This window comes from Cupressus sempervirens, chromosome 9, assembly GCF_028749045.1.
Source record: "Cupressus sempervirens isolate cs-2001-9-10 chromosome 9, ASM2874904v1, whole genome shotgun sequence".
NCBI classification, from domain to species: Eukaryota; Viridiplantae; Streptophyta; class Pinopsida; order Cupressales; family Cupressaceae; genus Cupressus; species Cupressus sempervirens.
Window position 1 is genome coordinate 273,896,415 of NC_143126.1, and position 25,871 is coordinate 273,922,285.

General features: G+C 36.8%; 1 protein-coding gene across 2 annotated transcripts in view; it reads left to right on the forward strand.

The window, feature by feature from the left end:
- Window positions 1–25,871, forward strand: part of LOC149538513 (F-box/RNI-like superfamily protein) — a 237,747-nt gene that overhangs the window by 51,853 nt on the left and 160,023 nt on the right. For both annotated transcript variants that reach the window (XM_089799835.1, XM_089799836.1), the window contains exons 4-5: window positions 20,270–20,676; window positions 21,018–21,203. In XM_089799835.1, the coding sequence (XP_089655961.1) occupies window positions 20,270–20,676; window positions 21,018–21,203 (593 nt within the window). The remainder of the gene's footprint in view (window positions 1–20,269; window positions 20,677–21,017; window positions 21,204–25,871) is intronic.

A 25,871-nucleotide genomic window follows, 5' to 3' on the forward strand; every position in this document is an offset into this window, starting at 1 on the left:
TCTAAGTACATTTTTTTGGGTGACACAGGATTGCCCTTATACCTCTGGATGCTCCTGCATCAAACACCCAGGGTAGATTGAAAAGTGATCCTGTCACTTTATGAATGGTAGAGAAAATCCCAAATGGGAAACCTCAGCTGTTGAAATCCAAGTTGAGTCCTCGATCGGTCGTCCCTTCCATTTGACCAAATACTCTTCATACTGCCTATTTCTGGTACTCCTACCCACATGATGATCTAGAATGTCTTCTATCTCCTCCTTCTTAGAAGCAGGAATCAGACATGGCTCTAACACCAGCTCCTCATCTGCACCATCATCATGATACTCTGTTAAATCTGCAATGTTGAAAATGTGAGAAATGTGAATACCATCTGGCAACTCCACTTCATATGCATTTCCTGAGTCATGTTTCTTCAAAATTTTGCAGGGGCCAAATTTCTTCATTTTTAGCTTGTTGTAAGTACCGGCTGGAAATCCTTCTTTTCGTAAGTGTACCATGACTAGATCCCCTACTTGGAATTCCTTATGTCTTCTCCTTTGATCAGCCCTAGCTTTATACTCTTGATTCATCTTGGTAATGTGTGCTTGAACCTCCTCATGTAGACGCTTGATATGTTCAGCAAATTCTTCCGCTTCAACACTTGTCCTCTCCCCTTGCTCTATCTTCCTCAATTCTGGTGCAGTCCTTGGGCTATTCTCATATACAATTTGGAATGGTGATTTTCCAGTACTCCTATTTATAGAGTTATTGTAAGCAAACTCTGCTTGTGGTACAATCAAATCCCATCCCTTGGGCTTATCTCCAACTAAACATCTCAGCAAATTGCCCAGACTTTTGTTTACCACTTCTGTTTGGCCATCAGTTTGCGGGTGATGCATGGAATTGAATTTCAAGTCTGTTCTCAACTTTTTCCACAATGTCCTCCAGAAATACCCCACAAATTTAATATCTCTGTCAGAAACTATGCTCCTTGGAAGACCATGTAGTCTCACCACCTCTTTGAAAAACAAGTCTGCAATATGGATAGCATCATGAGTTTTGTGGCATGGAATGAAATGTGCCATTTTGGAGAACCTATCAACCACCACGAACACTGAGTCATTACCCTTTTGTGTCCTTGGCAATCCAAGAACAAAATCCATACTTATGTCCTCCCATGGCCTTGATGGAACAGGCAATGACTGATATAGGCCAGTATTGTGACTAAACCCCTTGGCAACTTGACAAACCTGACAACTCTGTACAAACTTCTTCACATCCTATGAAATTTGAGGCAAAAAATAATGTTCTCTAAGAATGGAAATGGTCTCATCTCAACCAAAATGTCTTGCCATCCCTCCACTATGTTTCTCCTTAATCAGATTTTCCCTCATGGAACTCCTTGGAATGCACAATTGATTACCCTTGAACAACATGCCATCCTGAATCAAATAGTCTAACCACTTGGTTCTATCTACAGCAACAGGTTCTTTACAAGCTTTCCATGCTTCAGCAAAATCAGGATCCTCGGGGTACAAATTCTTGAGTTCATCAAACCCAACTACTTCAACCTGCATTACTGTAAGCAACAACTGTCTCCTACTTAGTGCATCTGCAACCCTGTTAGATTTTTCACTTCTATGCTTCAACACAAATGTATAGCTTTGCAAGAACTCTACCCACTTCATATGCCTTTGATTCAATTTACCTTGGCTATTTAGGTACTGTAATGTCTGATGATCAGTATACAAAACAAATTCCTTTGGCAATAAATAATGCCTCCATTTCTTTAAGGCCTGAACTATTGCATAGAACTCTTGATCATAAACAGAATACTTCTTCTTTGCATCATTCAATTTTTCACTAAAATATGCAATAGACTTACCTTCTTGGCTTAATACAGCCCCAATAGCGCTGCCACTAGCATCACAATCCACCTGGAAAACCTTTCTAAAATCTGGAAGTGCCAACACGGGCTGTTCTGTCACCTTCTTCTTCAGCAATTCAAAACTTCTCGCAGCTGCTGCAGTCCATTTGAACTCTTTTCTATCCCCTCTTATTGTATCAGTTAGGGGTGCAAATATGCCACTGAAATTCTTAATAAACTTCCTGTAAAAACTAACCAGACCACGAAATGATCTTACCTCTGTAGCAGACCTTGGAGTAGGCTATTCCAAGATGGCTTTTACCTTCTCTGGATCCATTTTGAGACCTTCAGGTGATATAACAAACTCCAAATAGACTAACTCCCTTTTTGCAAAGATACACTTCTTCAGATTAATTAACAGTTTCTCTTCCCTTAGCCTTTCAAGGACACTACGAATATGCAGTAAATGTTCTTCCAAAACCTTGCTGAAAATTAAAATATCATCCAAATAGACAATAACAAATTTTCCCAAGAACTTCTTAAGTACCTCATTCATGAGCCGCATGAAGGTGCTTGGGGCGTTCGTCAATCCATAGGGCATGACTAACCACTCATAAAGACCCTCCTTGGTCTTGAAGGCTGTTTTCCACTCATCTCCTTCTCGAATCCGTATATGGTGATAACCACTCTTCAGATCTATCTTTGTGAAGTACTGAGCTCCACTCAAGCAGTCCATAAGATCATCCATCCTTGGCAAAGGAAACCGGTACTTGATGGTGATCCTATTTATAGCTCGAGAATCTGTACACATCCTCCACTCTCCATCCTTCTTTGGTGCGAGTACTGCAGGTACTGCACATGGACTCAGGCTTTCTCGAATCAAGCCCTTCCTCAACAGCTCCTGAACCTGTCTATTTAGCTGCTCTGTTTCAGTAGGAGTCATCCTGTGAGCAGCCTTGTTAGGTAAACTAGCTCCTGGAATAAGATCTATCTAATGACTGATTTGCCTTATTGGTGGCAATCCATCTGGAACATTATCAGAGATAATATCTCCAAACTCACCTAGTAAATCTGAAACTTCAAGTGGTATTTCACTACTACCTTCTTTATCTTTCCTAGGAATCAAAGCATAGCACATATGCTGATGTTTCATGCCATCTAAAAACTTCCTTTCATCAACAAGACAAATCCTAGCATTGCTACATACCTTTTCACCTTCCTTTTTCATGGGCTTCAATTTGTGGCGAACTCCATTCTTTGTCAGAGAGTATGTGTTTGCATGTCCATCATGTACTGCATGTCTATCAAACTGCCATGGTCTACCCAACAATAGATGGCAAACATCCATTGAAATAACATCACAGAGAACTTCATCATGGTAACTCCCAATTTTGAATTTCACTAAACATTGTTCACTTACCAGGAGCTTATGATCATCTTTTACCCAAGCAATCCGATAGGGCTGGGGATGTTTCTCCCTCTTGAGCTTCAGCTTAGAGACCATCTCTTTTGATACCAAGTTATCAATGCTACCACCATCAATGATCACGCCACAACATTTATCTTCACACTTGCATCTAGTACGGAACAAACTCCTCCGTTGTCCTGGTTCAATCTCGCCACTTAGTAGGACTCTTTCATTTACCAAGGTCTCTCCTCTTTCTGCATCCTCTGAATGTGATGATTGTGCATCTTCATCCACATGAGCAACCCTAGCTTGGCCCTCAGCTCTCCTATCTGTCCTTCCTTGTCGTTGAGGGCATTCAAAGGCACGATAACCTTCTTCATTGCAATGGAAACAGGTACCACGAAAGCCTCCTCTTCCTTGTCCACGTCCTCTACCTCTTCCTCTCTGATTTCCAAAGTCTTGATCATGGGAGCGGTTGAAACCCATATTCCTCTAGTTCCTACTAGTACCCACATCTTCATTTTTCTTTTGGGTTTCATTGCGGCCTCCAGATGATCTACCGCTTCCCCTTCCTCCTTGACCATGCCCTCTTTGTCTTCCTTCAAACCTTCTATTCAGCTTCTCTTCAACTCGTAGGGCAAACTGGTATGCCTCTTCAACGCTAGTCATTCTTACCAGACTTAATTCCTCCTGGATGCTAGGTCGCAACCCACTGATATAACGAGCAACCTTCTCCTTATTTGCTTCTGCATGCCCCCCTCTAATCAAGAGTCGGTAAAATTCCTCTGTATATTCTTGGACTGATCTTCCTGCTTGCTTTAACCCATGCATCTTCTTAAACAAATCAAGCTCGTAGTCCATAGGAATGAACTGCTTCTTCAATTTGTCCACCATGCGATCCCACCTTGTGATCTTCTCTTTTCCTCTTCTGTTTCTTTCCAATTGGACCTCTTGCCACCAGATTTTGGCATGGCCTTTCAGTTTGGCCTTTGCAAACTTAACCCTATCTGGGTCCCTGATATCCTCATACTCAAAGTATTCTTCCAGTTCATTGATCCAATCGATCAACTCATCTGGTTTCGGATTTCCTGAAAATACACCCACTTCAATTGTAGGTCTTTTCCCAAACTTAGTAATGGCCCTAAAAAGCCTTTCCTCTGCATGATTCAGAACTTCCCCGTCAAATTCCCCTTCTGGTCCAATTTCGTCTTCTTCGTTGTCATCTTCACTTTCATCACCTACGGCCACAATTGTTCCTCTATGGAGCTCCTCTTGCAATGCTTGTACCTGCCTTTGGAGGGTTCTAACCTCCTCAGGATTAATAGCTCTAGCCCTTCCGCCACGCTCTCTTCGTGGAGGCATCTTCTTAACTCAAACCCACAACCACATAGTCCTGGTGCAAACTGCCTCACAGTCGGCGCTCTGTCTACACACTCAGGAAAACCAGCTTTGATACCACTTGATGGGGACACAACCCAAGAATAGAATGGACACAACAGAAAAGGGAAATTGTATTAACTGAAAAATAAGCTAGTACATTTAGTACAGAGAAAATAAACTTCAAAACATGTCCTAAGGGCTTACAATAGCATAAATGTGGAGATAATTTCTCATTTCAGTACCTCCTCTCAAACTCCACTCCCCACTGCCTTTTACAATGCCAGGAATCTCCTTAAATAGACCCCGGAGGGTTAAGGACTAGGAGTACATTTTAGAAAGTGCTAGTAGGCATCCACCGACCAAATAGAAGGTTCCAGAAGCTGCGTTAGAAGTCGGTGCAAATCTAGAAGAAGCCAAAAACGTTAACCAAACTTCCGGGAGGCATAACTTTTGAACCGTAGCTCTGATTGACGAACCGTTTACATTTTCGGAAAGCTCTCGAAGCGCTCTATAGCCCTATGGACAAGCTTCACTCGTCCCCCATTTTTCGGCCCTTTTCGAGGTCATTTAATGCCCCTAACCTGACTTTGAAGCATTCTTAGGAGGTCTCCAAAACTCGAAAAACTGCAATAACTTTCAAACCGTGAGGCCTTTTGACCTGATTCTTTTTCTGGAATGCTCTAAATCACAATTACATTCATCTGGCCAATTCACACCTCCTAGTTCACCAAAATGATGGCCCAATTACATGCTCCTATTTTTTCGGGATTTTCTAGCACACTGATAGTGGAACTGTGAGAGTTGGAACCTTTATTTGACCCGAATGGGCGTCCAAAAATGAAAACACATGAAACAGAAACTAAGTCTAAGTACATTTTTTTGGGTGACACAAGATTGCCCTTATACCTCTGGATGCTCCTGCATCAGAATCTAACAAGTGTTTTGTTGAGGATTTATACAAGACAAACTTGTTCATTGTGTGCGAACCAAAGCCTTCAGACTCTATATCAGCATTGATCCTGATTGTATATTCCGAGCTTACCCTTTCAACTGCAATGAGATTACCAGATTCATCAATAACATGGTATCTCATATGTTCCAAATCACAAGTAACCCCTATTTCAACTGCTTGACAATCTTCTAGTGCTCCTTGCAACTTTGTGATCAACTTCCTCATCATTTCTTCTTTATAACCAATAAGTCCTTGAAATCTCAAGAACATTTCATATGGCGAAAGAATGTCACATGAGAGCAAGCCATCTAGGTTAAATCTTACCATTTCATCCCAATCATTGAGATCAAGTTTTGCTCTATTCCATTTATTTCTTTGACACGCCTAAGAATTGCAAATGTCTCTACGATGGCTCAGACTCCTTCAGAGTTGATTTCTCCGTTGATTTCTCCTATCCAAGACTTGGTGGCTTCAATCAGTTTTCTGTCCTTGGATGTCTAAGACATAGCAACAACACTTTGAGAAGATTGTTGGCAAATGACCTCATTCAGGCAAGAAACCTCCTGTTTCAATTGATTTTTCTTCTCCCATAGCTCATGATTGCTTTTTGATACATTAGCCAATGCATCTTGAGCATCCTGTAAACAACTCGGACGCGATTGCTTCCCGATTTCAACCTTAGTAAACTTGTAACCAGAACAGGTAACCTCTTCCGCAGGTTTGTCCACCAAGGCCTCAACAACTTCAGCAAATTTAGTTTTATTTGAATCAATCAAAATCATTGAAACAATCTTATCTTTCAAAAATTTGGATTTGGTCTTTTACATAGGGAGATTATCCAGAGGTACAACCACTTTTCTTCTCTTTGTTGTGATCCTACTCAACCATGTAGGCAAACTGGAACCTTCATATATAGAAGCAAATACAGTGGAGACCATTGGGATTGATCCAGATTGTATTTCCGTGGAAATGGAGCAAGATTTAGTCTACACAGTTGAAAGCATAGGAACATGCTGAAAGGACTTTGTCATGAAAAGCTCAAAACTCGTCAAAGATGTATCAAGTTGGAAAACTTGACCACTCGTAAGAGTTGGAAAATCTTCAAATACATTTGCCAAATGCTCATATTGTTCATTTGCAGGAACGAGAGGAGTAACACAAGAAATAGGAAGGGCCATTGTATTGACTTCTGAGACTGGAATAGGAGTGAAAACCGTAGAGAATGAATTCACATCGTCATCTACCTCATCTAGAAAAGGTGCTTCATGTATAGATGGTGCAAGAGTTTGTGCAAGTTTTGGGGGAGATATGATCATGATATTCCCCTTCTTCATCTGTATCTTCTTTATCTGATTTTGTCTCCAGTTCCTCTTCTGATTCTTCCTCTGATTCCTGAACTGGTTCAAACATCTGAGGTGACTTAGAGCCTTTTCCACCCTTTAATTTGAACTTGAGAGAACCCTTAGCATCAGAAGATGAGGCACCATCTTTCCCAGTAATCTCTAGCTGTGACTTCCTACTAGGAGGGCTAAAGCTTCCACAATCCAAGCCCATCTTAGGATTTACTCTTTTTAGGCCTTTATTTTTCAGCCATTTGTTAGTGTTTACCAAGATAAATTGAAATCTATCCATGATAGACATACCTTCCTTCTGTTGCCACTGAATAGGAAAAGGGCAATTCTTATCAAAGCTGGCTTTATGAAACTCTAGATCAAGAATGTTGTCGTCATCTTCAGATTTTCAACATGTTAAGATCGATTATCTGCTGCATGGTTAATCTGCAGTAGTCCATCTTCATGATGTCAAGCTCTGTTCTCACGTCAATTCAGATGACCTCGATGTGATGAACATGTGTGTAAGCTCTTTTCATTTGAGAATTCATCTCTCGGTAATCAAAGTCGAATCTAGCCTTGAACTTCTTCAAGGTGATCAACTGCAACTCTGCTTCCATATTCTTTGCTTTGGGCACATAATTGATTGAATAGTTGCCAATTGCCAAGGGTTTGGCTGAAGTAATGTTGAAACCAGGCCTATGTATAGCATGCTGATCACTTTGCACATCCATGAGCTATCTAGCTAGCTCCATCAAGATGATTCAATCTGTAGCATACCTAGGTAAGGTATGCGGCTCACCTTTGAAATACTCAACTCTTAAGTATGTAAAGTTGGAAACTGAATGAAAATACAACCATATTGATTCACCTTTTCCCATGCTGCATCAAATACCCTCTTGACGGATAATTGTTTATTAAATAAGCACCGGAGATGCCGAAAGAAGGCATCTTGGACTCATCTGTAATAAAATTTACTGTTTGCTAGAGTGATTTGGTCGTAGTAATCCCAAGCAGGAAGTTGAAGACGACCTCCGTTGGTTGAGAGACCAGAGAAAGATCCCATGGTAGTAGCAATGTAGACAAGATAGTAGGTCATGTAGAAGGGCGTTGAAGTTTTCACATTAAGTATCTGCTGGCAAACTGTAGTGCTGATCAGTTCTCCCCAAAAGATGTACTCTTTATTTTTGATGATTTGAAAGATAAACTTGTACATCTATGGCTTGAAATCGGTGGAATCTTTGAGGCTGCAAACTTTGCTGAGAAGGATGATGAGATCCTTGTACTCTTGTTTGAAGTTAGACGGATGAGCGGTCTTTGGCCATCTTGAGAAGTTGTTCCTTTTATTGTCTAACCAATATTGGTTGACATACTTCTGATAATCACCTTTCTTTTCATTCCAACATGCCAAAGATGATTCTTTGGTTAGATCTGCACACTTTGCTTTATGTGGTACTTTAAAGATCTGCTCAATGACCTCTAGTTCAAGGCTAATGACAACCTTGTTGTTAGCGTCCTTGATAGTCTTTGATTTTGGAGTAAAACGCCGTGCACATCCAAGAACAAAATTAGGTTCCATGGCTGCCATATGAAATGTAGACACCAAGTGAATGTTACTTCTTTTGATGCGCTTCATCTCATAATCGATAGGATTTTCAACTCTTCACAGAAAATCAGCCATGTCCACATGACCAATCATTGTGTCCATTACATTATCAAGAACAGATGCAACTGATGATGAAGTTGTATGAGCCAACTCTTTATCATATTTGTATTTCATTTTTCCTTTGGATTTTGATGATGAGGGCATCTCTTGTGTTTGTGCTGCAACACAAAAATTCCAACACATAAACACATCATGAAAAGGAATCGCCATACAAGTTGGTTTGCGATCAGCAACAAAGATTTGGAAACGGATTGGAGACTTTGTGGATTTGATGAAATGATCTCAAAAAGAAATCATATGCATATGTAGTGAATGAAGATGGAATGAATGGAATGTGGAATGAAGTGTTATGAAGGTGGAAAATGGAAGATGGAATGAAATCAAAATGTGTGAAGGTGAAACGAATGGGAATGTGTGCGAATGAAGATTGCTGATTTTCAAACGTGACTTAGGGTTTTCAAGACATTATTGCATGAAAAATGAGTACATGTAAGTGCAACATGTAACGGGAGATGAAAAGTGGGATGAGATGCGAATGTGGATGGAGGATAAGGTGCAAAGCATGGAAAGATGTGGAAACATGTATTTGCTCATGAAGACGCAAATGCATAGGGAGAGATGGAATGGAAAATGGAAGAGGGATAATGAGCTTTATAGTCATCTTGGGTGAAAAGGTAAACTCAAAATACATAGATGATGAAAATGACATCTTTTTGACTTTTCAAAAAGTGATTTTGAGTCAAAATTGGGGTTTTGAGATGCCATTACATATAAGGCTTTTCGTGTAATCGTGTCGTGTGAGTGAATACGGAAAGTGACATGAGTGAAAATGGAAGCGAAAAATGAGATTACATGCATGTGTGGATGGTGAATGAGATGGAAAACATGTAATCACATTTGTCGGATTAGATGCGAAGTGTTGTGACATGGAAGATGGAAGTGAAACGTGATGATGCTTTCGCATGAAATGAAAGAATAACAAGTTCTTGGGAAAGAACTTGTAACTTCTCTAAAGTGGAGAAAACCGGCAAGCAAGCACAAAACACAAAAACTCAAAGAAAAGCATACCTTTGCAAAGTGATTCAAACATGTCAAGATGCAATCCACTTCAATACACAAATTCGAATTTGGAAATTGGGGAAAAACCAAAAACAAGAAAATGAACAATTTCTTCATTTTTAAAAGAAAAATGCACTTTCCATGGCATTGATTTCAACAAGTGGCAATCATCAAGCAATAATGTGCATAAAATCAGCAAGATAAGCACAAATTAAATAACAAGAAAGAATAAGTCCACTTACATGAAGATTAAGTGCCAAAAATGAAGGAAAAAGATGCTCCAATGTTGAAAATGTCTTCAAAAACGTTTTGAATCTTTCAAACTCTTGCAAATTTGAATGGGAGAAGGCAGCAAACAAGGAGTATTTGGTGGAAGATGCCAAAACGTGCCCTATCAACGCTCCAAAATCCAACATTTTGCATGCACATGCTTATGGGATGTTTTTAGTGAAAAACATGTTTCACCGAAGAGCATGATCAACTCGATTTGGTGTTTAAACACCAAAACATGCATCAAGATGCAATGCAATGACCAAAACATGCAAAATTGATTCCGCCTTGTGTAAAAACATGGGCCAAAAATGGATCTATTTGGAGTTTTTTCCAAAAATGTACCCTAGGATAGAGCTTGAGAAAACGATTTTCAGCAAGATGAATCCATTTTTTGTGCTAGAAAATCCATTGCCAAGCAAAAATGACCCTATTGGAGAAGATCTCATGAAAAAACATCAAGTAAATCTCTCACAATGAGCAAAATCGGGTTCTTGGAGAGCAAATGCATTTGTTCTTCCAAAATTGGACCTTTTGGGAGGCACATGTTTTAAAATATGCTTCTAGTTAAAATCAGACCTTTTGGGATAACATGCATATTTAAAAAGTCTCAACAAGGTAAATTGGACCTTTTAGGGTGTATAACACATTTTAAAACATGCATTTGGTCAAAATTGCACCTTTTGGGGTGACATGCATATTTTAAGTTGTATCTCACATTTTTGGTGCAATGACATATAAAACTCACCTTTTGATGTAATGACACCAAAAAGGTCCACTTTTAATAATCTTATGCTTATAAGTTGAACTTCAAATGTAGTGACATGTAAAATGCCCACTTTTGATGGATTTTACATGTAATTGCATATAAAATGTCCACTTTTGATAACTTAAAGTCATTTAATAAACATATATCAATTTAATTTCCTTAAAATGTTACTTTAATGAGACATAAACCATATTTATATATCATATTAAAAATATACCACATAAATATCATTTAAAAAGTAACATTAAATGAGCATCTGATTTAAATATCAAAAATTAAACTGAAACTATATAGTTTATATAGTGAGTTTAAGTAAAAATCAAAAAGTAACTCAACTTAAAATTATAACATAAAGTGCACTATAGTTAATTTAAGTGAAAATTTAAATCATAAAGTAACTTAAAAACATAACATAAAGTGAATTTAAGTTATATTTTTCAAAAAGCTAATGTCAAATTAAAAATATAACATGATATTTATAATTTGTGGTGTTGCATAAAAAAGGTCCACTTTTGAGGCACTAAAACGACCATAACACTTGACTGACAACTCCGATTACGCTCTAGGTTAGACCAAATCGAAAGGAAAATCAAAAGCCATGACATGAGCAGAACCAAAGGACTAAAAATCAACTAACGCAAACTCAAAAGCAAAGAAAAGGATGATGAAGGCCTCAAAAATTAAGCAAAGGCTCGATAGAAAGCAAAACGAAAAAGACTTGACGAAAGCTTTCAGTAAAACAATTTGATATATGAATTGAAGTTGATTGATCGATCAACATTAAACAATTGAATATCAAATTCAACTTAGAGAAATGCGAAATTAGCTTGAAAGAGTTTCGTGCTGTTACCAACATTTTGTGGTGACAAAATGCAGAACAAGACAAACTAGGGCAAATCTGAGAAACAAAACTTTTACAAAGCAGCGCATAAATTTAGAAATTTATTTGCATATTAATATCTTGGTATCAAACCTAGAATTCTGGTCAATATTTCAAATCTGATTTTTGTAGCTAAACAAAATATAAATTTTAGATAATTTTTGAACTTAAGAGAACTCAATGAAAACCCTTACTGCTGCCCAGAATTTTCAGTACCATGAATTAGATATTTACATCAAACAATGTGTAGATAACAAGCCAAAGTAATCCAGATTTGGGCCATAATATTTTCTAACCCTAGCTGACCTTTCAAAAGTGGTAATAGGTTTCCAAATTGACCAACATTAAGTCTGAAATTGATGCTCTTTAACAGCCGTTCACAAAAATCTCAGAAATAGATGATTTGTAGTGGTACGTATTCCCAGATCCAAGTCTTCAACAGTAACACTAATATTGTCCTTAATTTGGCCTCTAAACCTGACGAATACTTGTAACCCAAAATTAGCAATGTGCTAGGGTTTCACAAAATGCAGTTGTTCCACAGAAACACACCCTTCTGACTAGGGAGATTCCATGTCTCACCAAAATCAAGGATACCAAAGGGTTTGAATCAGTGTTCCAGGACTCTACGAGTCCGAGGCAGAGGCGGCCTTTCCGAGGCAAATGGCCTCTGGACTCGGACTCGGCCGAGTCCACGTGGACTCGCCAAGTCTCGAGCCTAGGACTTGATTTTTATTTTAAATTAAAAAAAAAAAAAAAAAACAGATAGAGATTTTTAGAAGGTGTTTTTTTTTTTCTTTCAATGTATATTAATTCTGAAAATGATGTTGTGGGGCTCATTGCCAATATTGGTGACTATTTGGGTTTCATTATGAAGAAGTCGCTTTCAGCGTTGTAGAGTTCAGTAATGTTGTATAGATATTTTCAGATTTACATATATTTGTGTTAGAATTCTATAATGATGTATATGAGTTTTTTTTTTTTTTTAAGACTTACGTGTTCATGAATGTTAGAACTCTCTAGTGTTGTACATAAAGTTATGAACTTTCAAACTTACGTGTATATGTGTTTTTGGCTATGTCCTTGATCATTTTCTTGGCAAAAATTTATAAGCCAACTATAATTGTTATTAAAAGATTTTACCGTTAAAGGCTGTATTTCACCAAGCAAATTGATACACATACTTGAGAGCCCTGTTATCTACAATGCGCACATAAGTTGTAACAAACATATTTCTCAATATCTGAGTCTTCCATGACTTATCTTAGGCGTATTTGTAGGAGGGATAGGCTACTATGAACCTTAGTCTTCTACAATCCAGCTGATATTTTGATATATGTTTTCAACTTTTGATTTCATGGATTTCATATGTTGTAGACATTTGACAGTGACACTATGTTTAACTTTATATTATGTTATTCAGTTTTTTTCCTTCAGAAATTCATTCTTATACTTATGTAATCTATGCAAAATTGTGTATGTGTTAAGTAGCTTCTATTTATCTCAATTATTGTGTATTTGATGTTATTTGAATAAATGATGCATGAAAAAATCTTTAAATCCTTAGAAATCTTTGAATTTCATGGGTTTTTCAATTTTCCGAGTCCTTGCCAAGTCCTGGCCGAGTTTGAATCAGATCTTGACTTTCTGAGTTAGAGGTGAGTCCGAGTCCCGTAACTATGGTTTGAATCCTCAAGCTAAGTTGCAACAGTAATGAGCAGAAATCCTCATCACATAATGAGCTCTAAATGAGCCTTCTTAGGCTGTTTTAGAGCGATTTCCAAAAATATGAATCATTCTCCACCCTTGATATTCCACCTCTTAATCCAACACTCTAAAATAAAAACCCAAAGTGTGCACCAATGAATTTTTTTGAAGCTGGGGGTCCACCTTGCCTTTTTGTCATATCTTTTTATTAAGTCAATCAAGTACATAAAAGAGGGGACAACTTAAGTCCCTTGACTAGGCATCACTTAAAGACGTGCCCAACTTAAAAAATACATAAGTTCACTTAGAAATAACTTAGGTTCACTTAAGTTGCATCAAAAGATGTGTGCTCAACTTAAAATTAGAATTTAGAACAAGCCAAGGACTTTGTTTCTTACCCAATGGTGCTCTAAGTCCTCGTCTTCTCGGGTAATCCAAGGAAAGGACAATAAATTGCTATTGATTGTCTTGCTTTGAGCTGGGGACATTATAGTCCTTCCCACCCAAAGAATGATTTTCCTCAAGCATTTTATGACTGGGATGTTTGAGTATCTCCTCTCCCTCGCATGTTGCATCCTCCAAAGGCAATTTTTTTCCATTTGATAAGATATTCAGAAATTACCTTGTTCCTCAACCTTTTCTCCCTTGTGGAATTGTTTTTGGTATAAGTATCAATTTGCCCTCTTCATCCATGGGGGGTAACTCATTTGAAGGTGTCACATTCTGTCCAAGTGCCTTTTTGAGGCATGACACATGGAATACATTGTGAATCTTGCTAGTAGATGACAACTCTAGCTCAGATGCTATCTCACCAATCCTCTGTGTCACCTTGAAAAATTCATAAAATCTTGGTTTAAGCTTTTCAGCCCTACTCATCTTCAATGAGGACTGTCTATAAGGTTAAACACACACAAAAACCATGTCTCCTACCTCAAAATACCTCTATTTTGGAAAAATAGAGTGCTACATGTAGCTCATCCAACAACTCATCAATATGTGGAATAGGATACCTGTTCTTGATGTTCTTTTTATTATGTGCACAATAATCAATGCACATCCTCACAGGTCCATACTTCTTCTTTGCCAAGACAATAGAAGCAATAGATGAGCTACAACTGGTCCATATATGTCGTGCATCCAACAACATTTGAATTGTCCTTCAATCTCATCCTTGAATCATTTGAGATGACAATAAGGATCTGTGATAACTGGCTTGCTGTCCACAAGTTCATTGACATGCTCAAAATCACGATCTAGAGGTAAACCTGGGGTAAATCTCAAAACACCAAGCTATGCTTGTCAAATAAGACCTGTATGTCAACATTATATCCTTATTGTCCTGTATAGATGTGGATTTAATTTTACTAAAACATGACATTGCCCGCTCATCCTTTGAATGGGGAAAATTTCCCCTCATTCTTCTAGTTGAAACAACTCTAGTTGCATCTAAGGATAAATCCTATAATACTGCCCCTTTACCTTGCACTATAAAACTCAATTGCATAGTCTTAAAGTCCATTAGATATGGGCTTATAGTATGCAACCACTGAACACCCAAAACAACATTGGTCTCCTCAATGTTTATCACATAAAAGTCGTTCACATGGGTGTAATTATCCAATGCCATCCTCAATTGTGGAACAAGAGTTACACAATGCAATGTGTCATTTGCAGTCCTCACATGGAAACCCCCATGCTCCCTTACTTTCAAACCACACTTCTTTACATAAGATGCGTCAATGAAGTTATGGTTAGCCCCACTATCAATCGATATAACAACTTACGGTCGCTGCACAACATCCTTAACTCTAGAAGTACTATAATGAGGAGTGGTAGAGAGTTGCTATCACCTACTCCATGTCAAATTATCCCAATGCTCATCTGTGTTTGAATCTCCATCTGTTTGCTCTTGCTGCATCTTGAAAATTGTGTCTCCTCCAACTCATTATCATTAGGCGATTTTGTTCTGATCTTGCGATTTTGTTATATGGTCATATGTTGATTACTTTGCTTTGATTATTTGAGATCTTATGAGATGTTGTATCTTATCATGATGTATATTCTTTTAGCATTTCATACCCTGTGACTTGTACAGAGGATGATTATGCATGTTGGATTATGCCATGTGGCATTTGATGTACTTGTATATTATTTCATTTGCTTTCGTACTTATGGTTATCCTATGATGTGGATTTTGTTATGTATCAGATTTAATCTTTACAAAACTTATGTATGTGATTCAACGTCATGAAACCCTTAAGAGATGTAACTGTTAATGTATTGCTTATGTATGTATGTGAGTTATTGCTTTCGCTATGTTATCTCTTGTTGTTTTAATCTTGCAAAAACAAAATGTTTAGCAAACTAAGTGACTTAATAGGTTAATTTCTTTTGGGTTCCTTGGCGGGGTGTTACATGATCAAACATTTGATGCTAAGTAGTATGTTGTTGGTATTGGTGGAGCCAAAGTGTATTGGGAGTACCATGGTTGAAGTCCATTGGAAGACATATTTAGGATTTCAACAACATGGAACTTGAGTTTTCTCATGGAAGTAAAAAAATTGTTTGAAGGCAACCAAAAATGATAACTTAAAGGTTGTGGCAGCTAGGTGTATGCAAGCTCATCATGATGATGAAAATACCATTGGGAGGCATGGGGATAAATTAGATTACCCAAGTTTGACAACAATAATGTATCTCCTTATAGTCACGATATCATTGATATGGTAGCTTTGGCACATGATGTAATGTCATGCTTAACAATGGGATTTAATAGAGGTATACATTCTGACAATTCATTGGCAGCCAAAGAATTGCACCTTAATTTGATATCTGATTTTTGGAATACTCACGTGGGATCATGTATGGTTGTTGTTCTCAATGGAGAAGGGTCAGTAAATGCTAATATTGACCTGCAACTAGGTAATGATACTTGGGATGATGGTTTGCTTCTATGGACAAAGGATGTTTGGCCAAATTTAAGTGACTGGACAAGCTACTACTTCTTCACCCTATACGATGGGTTTCATATTGTGATGTGGGATTTGGGTGTTGAATTGTTGGATTCATTGTCACGCTTGCACCCTATTAAGTTGCTTCATGATTTGTAGTGTTTAGACAAGTATATTAGAGTGGAGCAGCAGATAGTTATGCGATTGCTAGAGGACTAACAATCCCAGGAAGGGGGGACTGTAATGTACCCTTCCGAATGATGTTTCACAGAGAAGAAATATGTAATAACCCTCAACAGGTGATAGCTTAATTACATCAATTTTTTCTTCACAAGATTAATGTTTTGACATTTTGTCGAACACTTTACATGAAATCTCTATCTCACTGTCTTTTATCTTCAGATTACTTCCGCTTGCTTGTAATGGTTCAAATTTAGTGTGGATGCATGCAAATGGTCATTAGATGTCCAAGCAAAGAAGTTGAAGTACAAATGCAATCTTTTTTCACCATTCAAATATATACATATGATTTCAGCATGTAAAATGTGCATCTACAGCCAGTAGACATTTCTACAAACACTTGGCATGCAATCTAATGATTGAAAGTGAAACACATAACTGCAATTTGACATTTTAACAAACAATTGTTGTGCAACCTTATAACTCCTTTTTTCAAGACCAAACTGTTTACAATGGACCACGGATAATAATGCCAATATGAAACTATTAATTTGCAATTATAGACTTGACAACTATTCCTACAACTCTAATTTTGCAATTAAATGAAGAACCTGTAGGTGACTGCTGTAGATGTCAATTTGCAACAAATTTGTAGGAGGAACCATGTACACCAGTATGCTCCCTCCAGCTTAAGTTAGATTGCAGCTAGCATGTAACAGACACTGCCCCAATAAAGAAAACATCAAACTCCTGCAACATTCACCAATTTCTAACCCCTGGATAGCAAAATAATAAATGCCTACAACAACAAATTTAAAGGGCATTCAAATCAGTAACCCAAATTGCTGAATTTCTTGAGCACCACAATATCTTCCTAGCCACAATTGAACAATAATAGAAGATGCAAATAAATTCTCTTCTCAGCCACAGTAGATACAATGGAGAAGTAATGGTAATTTTGCTATACTTCAGTAGCAAACTTGCAAAGACACCACTTAGAAATTAGACCCTTATACCTCAGCAAGGGCATGAAAAAATCAGATCTTTAAGAATGTCACAAAGACAATAAGCAAATAATCGGATGCCTTTCCCATCAAATGGCCTCATATTTATAATCTTCAAAATGACACAAGTTTTCCAAATGAACTTCACTTAAGAAGCTTCCTCCACACAACATTTAAATATAATAAAGTGTCGTAATATAACTTATCAATTGCTTTTGGCTTCAAAAATGATCTTTTCCACCATAACATAATATTTAGACACACAAGGCCACTATTTCATGTTCTTACGATTTATAATTTTTCATCCCGGTTTCAATGATCTATGATACTGAGGTGAGTAACATACAACACCAACAAAAATAGCAACCTCAACGTATTTAGATGAATAATAATAATAATTCACCCATTTTGTGAAAACAACTGAAGAAGCATTGAAAACTGACAAAACCAAAGTGATCCTGATGATGAAAGACAATGGATGAACCTGATAGGGTGACTTACTATAAATAGACGCTCCCTCCAAGATTTTTGGAGCCCAAACTAGAAGCCCGAAATAAAAACTGAGGGCATTACTCAACTCCTCTAACTCAAATGAGCTTATCAGAACCAACAGTTTGACTTACTATAAATAATAAGTCCCTTAAACAGAGCCAAAACATACTATAGGTTGCTACAGAGCCAAAACATACTATAGGTTGCTAGAAAGCCTATAACCCCACAACTGAGACCCTCAAATCCTATTGTCAACTCACGAGGGTAGTGATGGTGAACTGACCAAGTCAACTGCTGGAACCTGCTAGAAATGGGGACATTACAAAATATCCACCCTTTTCATTGCTTGAAGCTAGAAAATTAATTTAATAAAAAAGGAATGAGGGAATAATTAAATATAAGCCCAAAAAGCTAAAGTTATTTGCAATGTATTTTATCATTCATCTTTTTTTTAATGTTGGGGCCACACTTAAGGTATAACATTATAATGCTTAGTAAGTGCCACGGTGGAGATTTAATTAATATAAAGTGAGTGGTAATTAATGCCTAAGTCTAAAGGCTAGAAATAAAGAAGGGATTCAACTGATTTTTGTGGCTTATGATTTATTTATAAAATCATCAATGGAGAGGAAATGGATTCATTCATCCAGTTTATGGTTTTGGTTTCTCTGCTATCAAACTTCTGAGCTTTTTTCAGGATGTAGCCCATGGTAGCTGTAACCTGAATGAAACCCCAAGTTTCTCTTGGACACACAGCATTAATTCTGATCACAGATAAAGGATCTCATTATTCAGTCAATCAACCCAGGAGGAAGAGGTGGCTCCATTAAATTCTGAGGCAGCTAATTTTGATTTAAAATGTTAAGGTTTGATGCTAGGACTCCATTTTATAAACCCAGCTTCCAATAAGAATCGCAGCTCCTAAAGTTTACATTGGAAATCTCATGCATGGACAGCAACCAATTAGCTTTTTGGATGCAGCATCTCAGATTGTTGATGATGGTACTCATTCAAAATTATAATGTCCTACTATATGCTTATAGTCATCTCTTCAAAATCTAAGACACCAATAAAGGTCAGATATTCCCAGTTCTTAGTTAGACAAAATTTCTTGTATATATCGATAGTACATCTATATTGTGTTTCTATTGTAATAATCCAGCTCATATTTTTGTATGCACTCATTACTCATGTTCAAAATCAAATATTTGCAATCAATTAAACCAAATACAAAATCAAATTACTTTTAAGCTCTGGCAAGGATGATTTCACTTCTAGGATGATTCCTATGTCCCTCGTAATCTTAACATGTGAACATGTGTGAAAAGGGTATAACTAGCAACTAGTTAGATGATGTGCATTGTTCACACTACAAGGTGTGAAAGCAAATAGGTAAAACCCTTTTCACACCAATAGGATGGCGAGCCTAAGCCAAAGAATAGGCTGATGCACAAGTTAACATGGAAGTTAGAACGAATGGTGAATTCAACCAATGTTGTAGATTAAAATAGCACTCTCAAGGAAAGAGAAGGTAGAAGTTTCTTGTTAACTGCCCATTCAAAAGAAACTACCAACCTTGTTGGCTAAGTTGGGTTGTAGGGCATTATTTGAGCAATCTACTATGTGTGCTGCCATAGTTTGTAGTAGGTCTCTATTTCGATAGAGAATGTGTTTTTATGGAAGAAAATTGAATAACTTAAGAGAGCAATATTAGAGGTATCAAATTTGTTTAATTAGAGGAAACCAAACCAATGACATCAGGACAAAGAAATGGACCAGCTGGTATAAGTAACAAATAAAGGCAGCTTTAAGTCAATGAAGACAATATGTAATTGTGCATTGTCTAGACTCTAGGCCACATGAAATGTTGAGAATTTGGATGTATCCAATAATATTCAGAAGTAAGAGGGACATCTTAGACAATTCTCCTTGAGAAAGAGGATCCTACCAGTCAGCTGTGTCAAACCATCAACCAAAAATGGCAACTCTACAACCTAATCTGAATTCTAAGAAGAAAAATATGATAAACTATGAGTGACAGGTTGAAAGATCAAAATGTCGGAGCATATTTGCATAGGCTTAAAGGACTGTTTGGTAATTTGGAAAAGGAACCTACTAATGGTTTGAGAAAGCAATGACAAGTTTTGGAAACTCTACATACTTAGTAATGCATAATCTACAAATGCTAACTACACATAATTTGAGTATGTTGCTCAATTAATGTTTGTATAAATTCAATTACGGCATCCACATCCAGAAATTTTATTTATTGTGTGCTTGAAGTCTTTTTTAACTTATGAGATTTCAATATAGTTTACATTCTATGACATCCTCTGCAGATATGTTAATGGTGGGTTTAATCATGTGGTGCAGGCTTGCTATATAGGTGATCAAGGTCTTGTGGCTGTAGGAGAATATTGCAAGCAGCTTGAAGATCTTAATTTGAGGTTTTGTGAGGGAATGACTGACAGAGGTGTGATATCAGTAGCTATCGGCTGTGGGAGAACATTGAAATCCCTGGGTGTTGCAGCATGTGCAAGGATAACTGATGATACTCTCCAAGCTGTTGGGGCTCATTGCCATTCTCTAGAAAAATTAATCCTGGATTCCGAGTCTGTTAATGATGTGGGATTGTTGGCAGTAGCTCAAGGATGCTCTGTTTTAAAGTATTTACAATTACAGTGTGTAAATGTGACAGATGATGCATTACAAGCCGTGGGTGAAATGTGCCTGCCATTGAAGACACTGACGTTATGCAGCTTCCAAAAATTCACTGATAGGTGCACTTTCATGCACTTCTGCATTTAGTCTGTTTACAAATTAGTAAATTGTAAGAAGTTGTAAACTGTTGTGCACAGTGAAAATTGATTCATTGAGGTATGGTGACATACAGAGTGTGGAACATAAAACATAAAACACAGTATTTTTCTTAGAATGAAAGTCTCTCAATTTGAATATTGTAATATAACATTTTATTTTCGACACGTATTTTGATTTTCTTTACATGATTAAATGAGAGTTTTGATAAAGCTTGTGACATATTTCTGTGAAAGTGATTTCTTTCCTTACAGAGATATTGTTATGCACAGTACTAAATTTTGATTTCTTCATCATGTTGTAGGAGCCTCATGGCAATAGGGAATGGGTGCAAGGCACTACATGCTCTTTCTTTGAGTGATTGCTATTATTTAAACGACCAAAGTTTAGTTGCAATTGCAAGTGGTTGCAGTGATCTTACGCAACTTGAAGTTAATGGCTGTCACAATATTCACACTGCAGGCATTGAGGCTATTGGTCAATCGTGCCGGTACTCTTCTATGTTTCTCTTTCTATTCCCATCTTTTTGTAGCATAGGCATTTGAAATTTATAGATTTTAGTTTCTGCAATGTTTTGTTTGTTATAAGAACTAATGTTCTCCTCTAGAACATTTCAACCAAGAAGATTGACATGGTATTGAATCCATGCCTGCTCTTTGTTAAGAGAGGTGAGACTGGCAAAGGCAGGGGGAATTTTATTCAAAACTTATTGTTGGAGGTCCACTGTCAAGATGGAAATTTAGTGTCACAAGTTTGATTTTGCTTCCCTTGATATACTTTTTGTGTGCTTTGATTTTGCATTGGGTTGCAGTATGGATTTTAATGAAGAAGTGGCATTTTATATGTTTATTTTCTTCTTAATGTAGTTTTGGTTTGTCATAAAAATTATTAAGAAAATGAATATTTTTTTTTGATTTTTTTGATATGATTTGGTTCACTATAAAATTTCTTACAGCAATGGCATTAATTATAGTGTTTTTTGCAGTGGTTGTAATGGCACCACATTTTACATTGACAAACAGTGGTGTTGATTTCAGTCTTATGAGCTATATGTGTCATTTGACTTGCCCATAATTTTTTTTAATCCTCTCTCGGCAATGGTCTGTTACCTATCTTGCTGTTGTTTTGTCTAGCAATTTTTCTTTAATCATTTTGGAAAAGTATGCAAACCATCTTGAAGTATTACCTTTTCATTGCCAAGACCTTCTCTGGAAAGCAGAATTGTACTGATGCCTTTATATAAATGTGAGGTTTCATGTTATATTGGGATATAGTCAACATGGGTTCTAATAAGATCACTTGCACCCAGGGATCTTCTTATATCATCTTACAAATCTTTATCAGTACACATATGCTCTATAAGTGTGACAGGGTCATCAACAGATATATCAAACAACAAAATTAGATTGTAAAGTGCTTCTTATTAGTGAATAGAATAATGCATAATGTGCATAATTAGCCCTATTTAAATCTTACCTTTCATTGAAAAAAGTTTGTATAGATGTGAGATTTTATGTAATAGTGGACAATAGTCAACATGGATTCTAATTAACCCATCTGCACCCAGGGATCTTACTACCTGAATCTTGTCTAAATCTGTCAGGCTCATTAACAAATATAGCAAAACACAAGTAGTGTATTAAGCTACTTCTTAATAATCAACATGAATTCTAATAAACTCACATACATCCAGGGATCTTTCTTTGTCACCTTATAAGTCTCTCTTACAACCTGCATTTTGTAAGAATGTGTTAGGGTCATTAACCAGTGTAAAACACAAAAAAAAGTATTTTTCTGCTTCTATTCAGCGAATAGAATGATGCATAAGGTGAGCTTGAGACGGGCTCCCATACAACTGTCCTTTCAATGTCTATGTCACAGCACTCACATCTTATAGTCTAGCTCATAGTTGGAAAACTCGCAACTTGGCAGGGGCAAAATTCACCGATTAATTAGTGAGTTAACTCGGCAAGTAATCAGCAAGTTTTTAGCAAAAACTTGGTGAGTTTTGGGAAACCACTTTCCCATGCAGCAGTTCATTTTTGATACTAGTTTGCATTTGCAGTACTGTGTAGTCATTTTTGCAGCTCAAGGGCAGGAGGATTTATACAAATATAACATTAAAGCGTAAGTTGCTTTAAGTTATATTTGTATAAATACTGTTAGAATGTTTGAGATAGGTTTGAGCTTCATAGGAGTTAAAATGCAGATTCTAGATTTTGGGTGTTTTCAAAAAATTCCAAGCTTAACCAAATTTCAGGATCCAATAGGCCTTCAATAGTGTTATCTCCTACAACCTGTCCTGGCTATTTGAGGAAAAAATTAAAATTGAAGTTGGAACAATGACTTTCTAATGATTATAACTCATTTTCTCACAAATCACTTGGTTTCAATTCTATATTCCTGAGTCCTAACAGACTTGACTCAACCACTTGCTCACACCCAAGACAAGCATTACTTTCCAGTAGGCCAAAATTACTCAAACTCATGCTCACACTATTTTGTTATGATGTATTTACTTCTATTTTTAAAGAAACTATTTGCTTTGATGTATTTACTTCTAGTTTTATAGAAACTAACTACAATGATTTATTTACTTCTAGTTTTATAGAAACTATTTACTACGTTGCTTCTCGATGTCAGCATTCGACATGAGAATCCGATTCTGTGCTCACTTTGCATATATATATATATCTAAACTCTGCTTGTTTCTTTTGTGTTTTCATAAGTTAACTCATTGGATGCATCTTCTCATTGAATTTTGTAAAAAAAATGGTACTTCTAAAAAAAATTTAAGCTTTTTTTCCAAGTTTTTAAAAAAAAGCTGGCCGAATTTTTCCCGATTTTTTTTTGGGGCTTGGAGAGTTTTTGTCGAGTGAGAGTTTTCCATCTATGGACTAGCTACATGATCATGATAATTTTAAATTTTAATTACTTGGTAACCATTAATTTATCATTAACTGCCAATTCATTTATTTGGTCACATGTTAAATTTTTTTATCTTTGATTAATTAGTGTGAGATCTATAAGGGTCCTCTCCCATGCACAAGAAAAAGGATTGCAAAAGAAATTTACCAAAGGTCACAAAACAAAGAGCCAACCAGAAAATAAGTTACCAAAAGAGTGTAATGACCCTCTTTAAATCTGCTCTAAAAAATGCTAATGAAAGCTCAAGGAATTTCATCAAACAATTCACATGCAAGGGACGTATGACTGATATAGTATTTTAGCTAGTTTTAAATGACTCTTTCTTCAATTTGCATCAATGAGAATCTTGTGCTAGAAGACTCCAAATGGACTACACAATGACCTAACATGAGTGTGTTGTTAATTTTGACAATATTCAGTGCATATATATGTTCTAAGCATGAGAAATGAATACCTACAGCCAACTGACATTTTTACAAATAGTTGGTATGCAAACTAACTAGCTGATAAATAATGATATTGAATTGCTTAAATGACACCAGTAACTATTATCTTTTTAATTGCAATGAAATTTCAAATACAATGCTCATGAAATATGGCCAAGACTTTTGGCATTTACATGGATTACAAAATGATAATGCTGGTATAATGCACACTTACAGCTGAAACTTATAATATCCTAAAAACAATACTAACAAGGGAACCTGGTTGTAGATGGCTGTAATAATTTCTTTCAATGCTGCCCCTTTTGCTTTGCTTTTCCAATTTTCTTTTTCGAACTGTTTTTTCGGATCTGCTTTTTGAACTGTTTTTACGGACTGCTTTTCAGCCTGCTTTTCTGGTTCCGCTTTTTCGGACTGCTTTTACAGACTGCTTTTTTGGTTCCGCTTTTCCGGTTCCTCTTTTTCGGATTGTTTTTTCGTATCTGCTTTTTCAGACTGCTACCATGTTGAATCTCAAGACCATATCTTTCAATGGCGTCAAGATTTCCAGCTTGAAGGGATTTCGTCCTTCAAACTATTGAGACATAATCTCTAGAAAATTTTTCAATTTCTTTGATATTTCCAACCATACTAAAAAGCTCTTCCCTTTCTTTTATAGTGTTCTCACAAGAGCTCAATCTTTCGTTTTCTCAATGTGGAATAAAACATCACTCCCTTTATGTAACTTATGTTTCCAATGTATTATAAAATAAAGGGGACTCTTTTAATTTAAATATTTCTCACAAACTATAGTCTATGCATTAATAAAGTTAAATATTTAATTTTAACTTTGTAAAATAACTTTATCAACGCATAACAAATCTTATCAATGATAAACAAGTCTTCTTGTCGATTTTAAACAATTACCATCGACATACCGCTGCCACTAGATGTCCAACCATATTCAAGATGACTTACTATAAATAGTAAGTATGCCCAAGGTTGTCTCAAAACCCCTCAGAAAGACCTGCAACTGAAACTATCTAGGCCAAATGGCCTCTAAGTCCCTTTAATGTCCTAGTTAGCCTACGGGACCGTGGGGAAATAGGCTAACGAAAACATCATGCTATGAATGCTAAAAAAGGGGACATTACAAAGAGAAACACAACAAAACCCAACAATCCTATCAACCATTAGTAATAATTGATATGGTCCCCAACTACCCACAATAAAATTTGAGCATCCCATTTGGACACATCTTGTTCTAAGCTTCCACAACATGGTCAGCACCATTATCCATCCCATGTACATCCAGGGCTAGAAATTTGATTCCATGAAACACTGCTGCTTTCTTTATGTTCCTCACTAGTGAAACAGAGCCAAATGTGAGCATGTTGTAGGTACTTGAAACTTGCAAAATCCCCTACCACGAGTTTATGACCATTAGGTTGTGTACCACTCTACCCAGGTTAGAGCAGTAATTCTTCACCTCTGCAGTTCCCTATATACTGTGAAAGATTCCTTATGCTAGCCAGATCAACATGCATCATTGTTTCTGCAGAGGAAGGATCCCAATCTTATATTCATTTGCTTCAACTCCTCCAAAGCTAACTCAAATATCTGACAAGTTTTAAGGAAGAAGCAACTGCAATGATTACAATCTCAGTTTCGTTGAAGGCGCTATAGGTGCAGATTTTTAATAAAGGCCTCCTTAATGGAATCTTTTGAGCATGTAGGACTTGCATCATGCATCCAATCTTCACCTAAACTAGATTGTGTTATTTTTCAACTTTTAGGTGACTCTACAA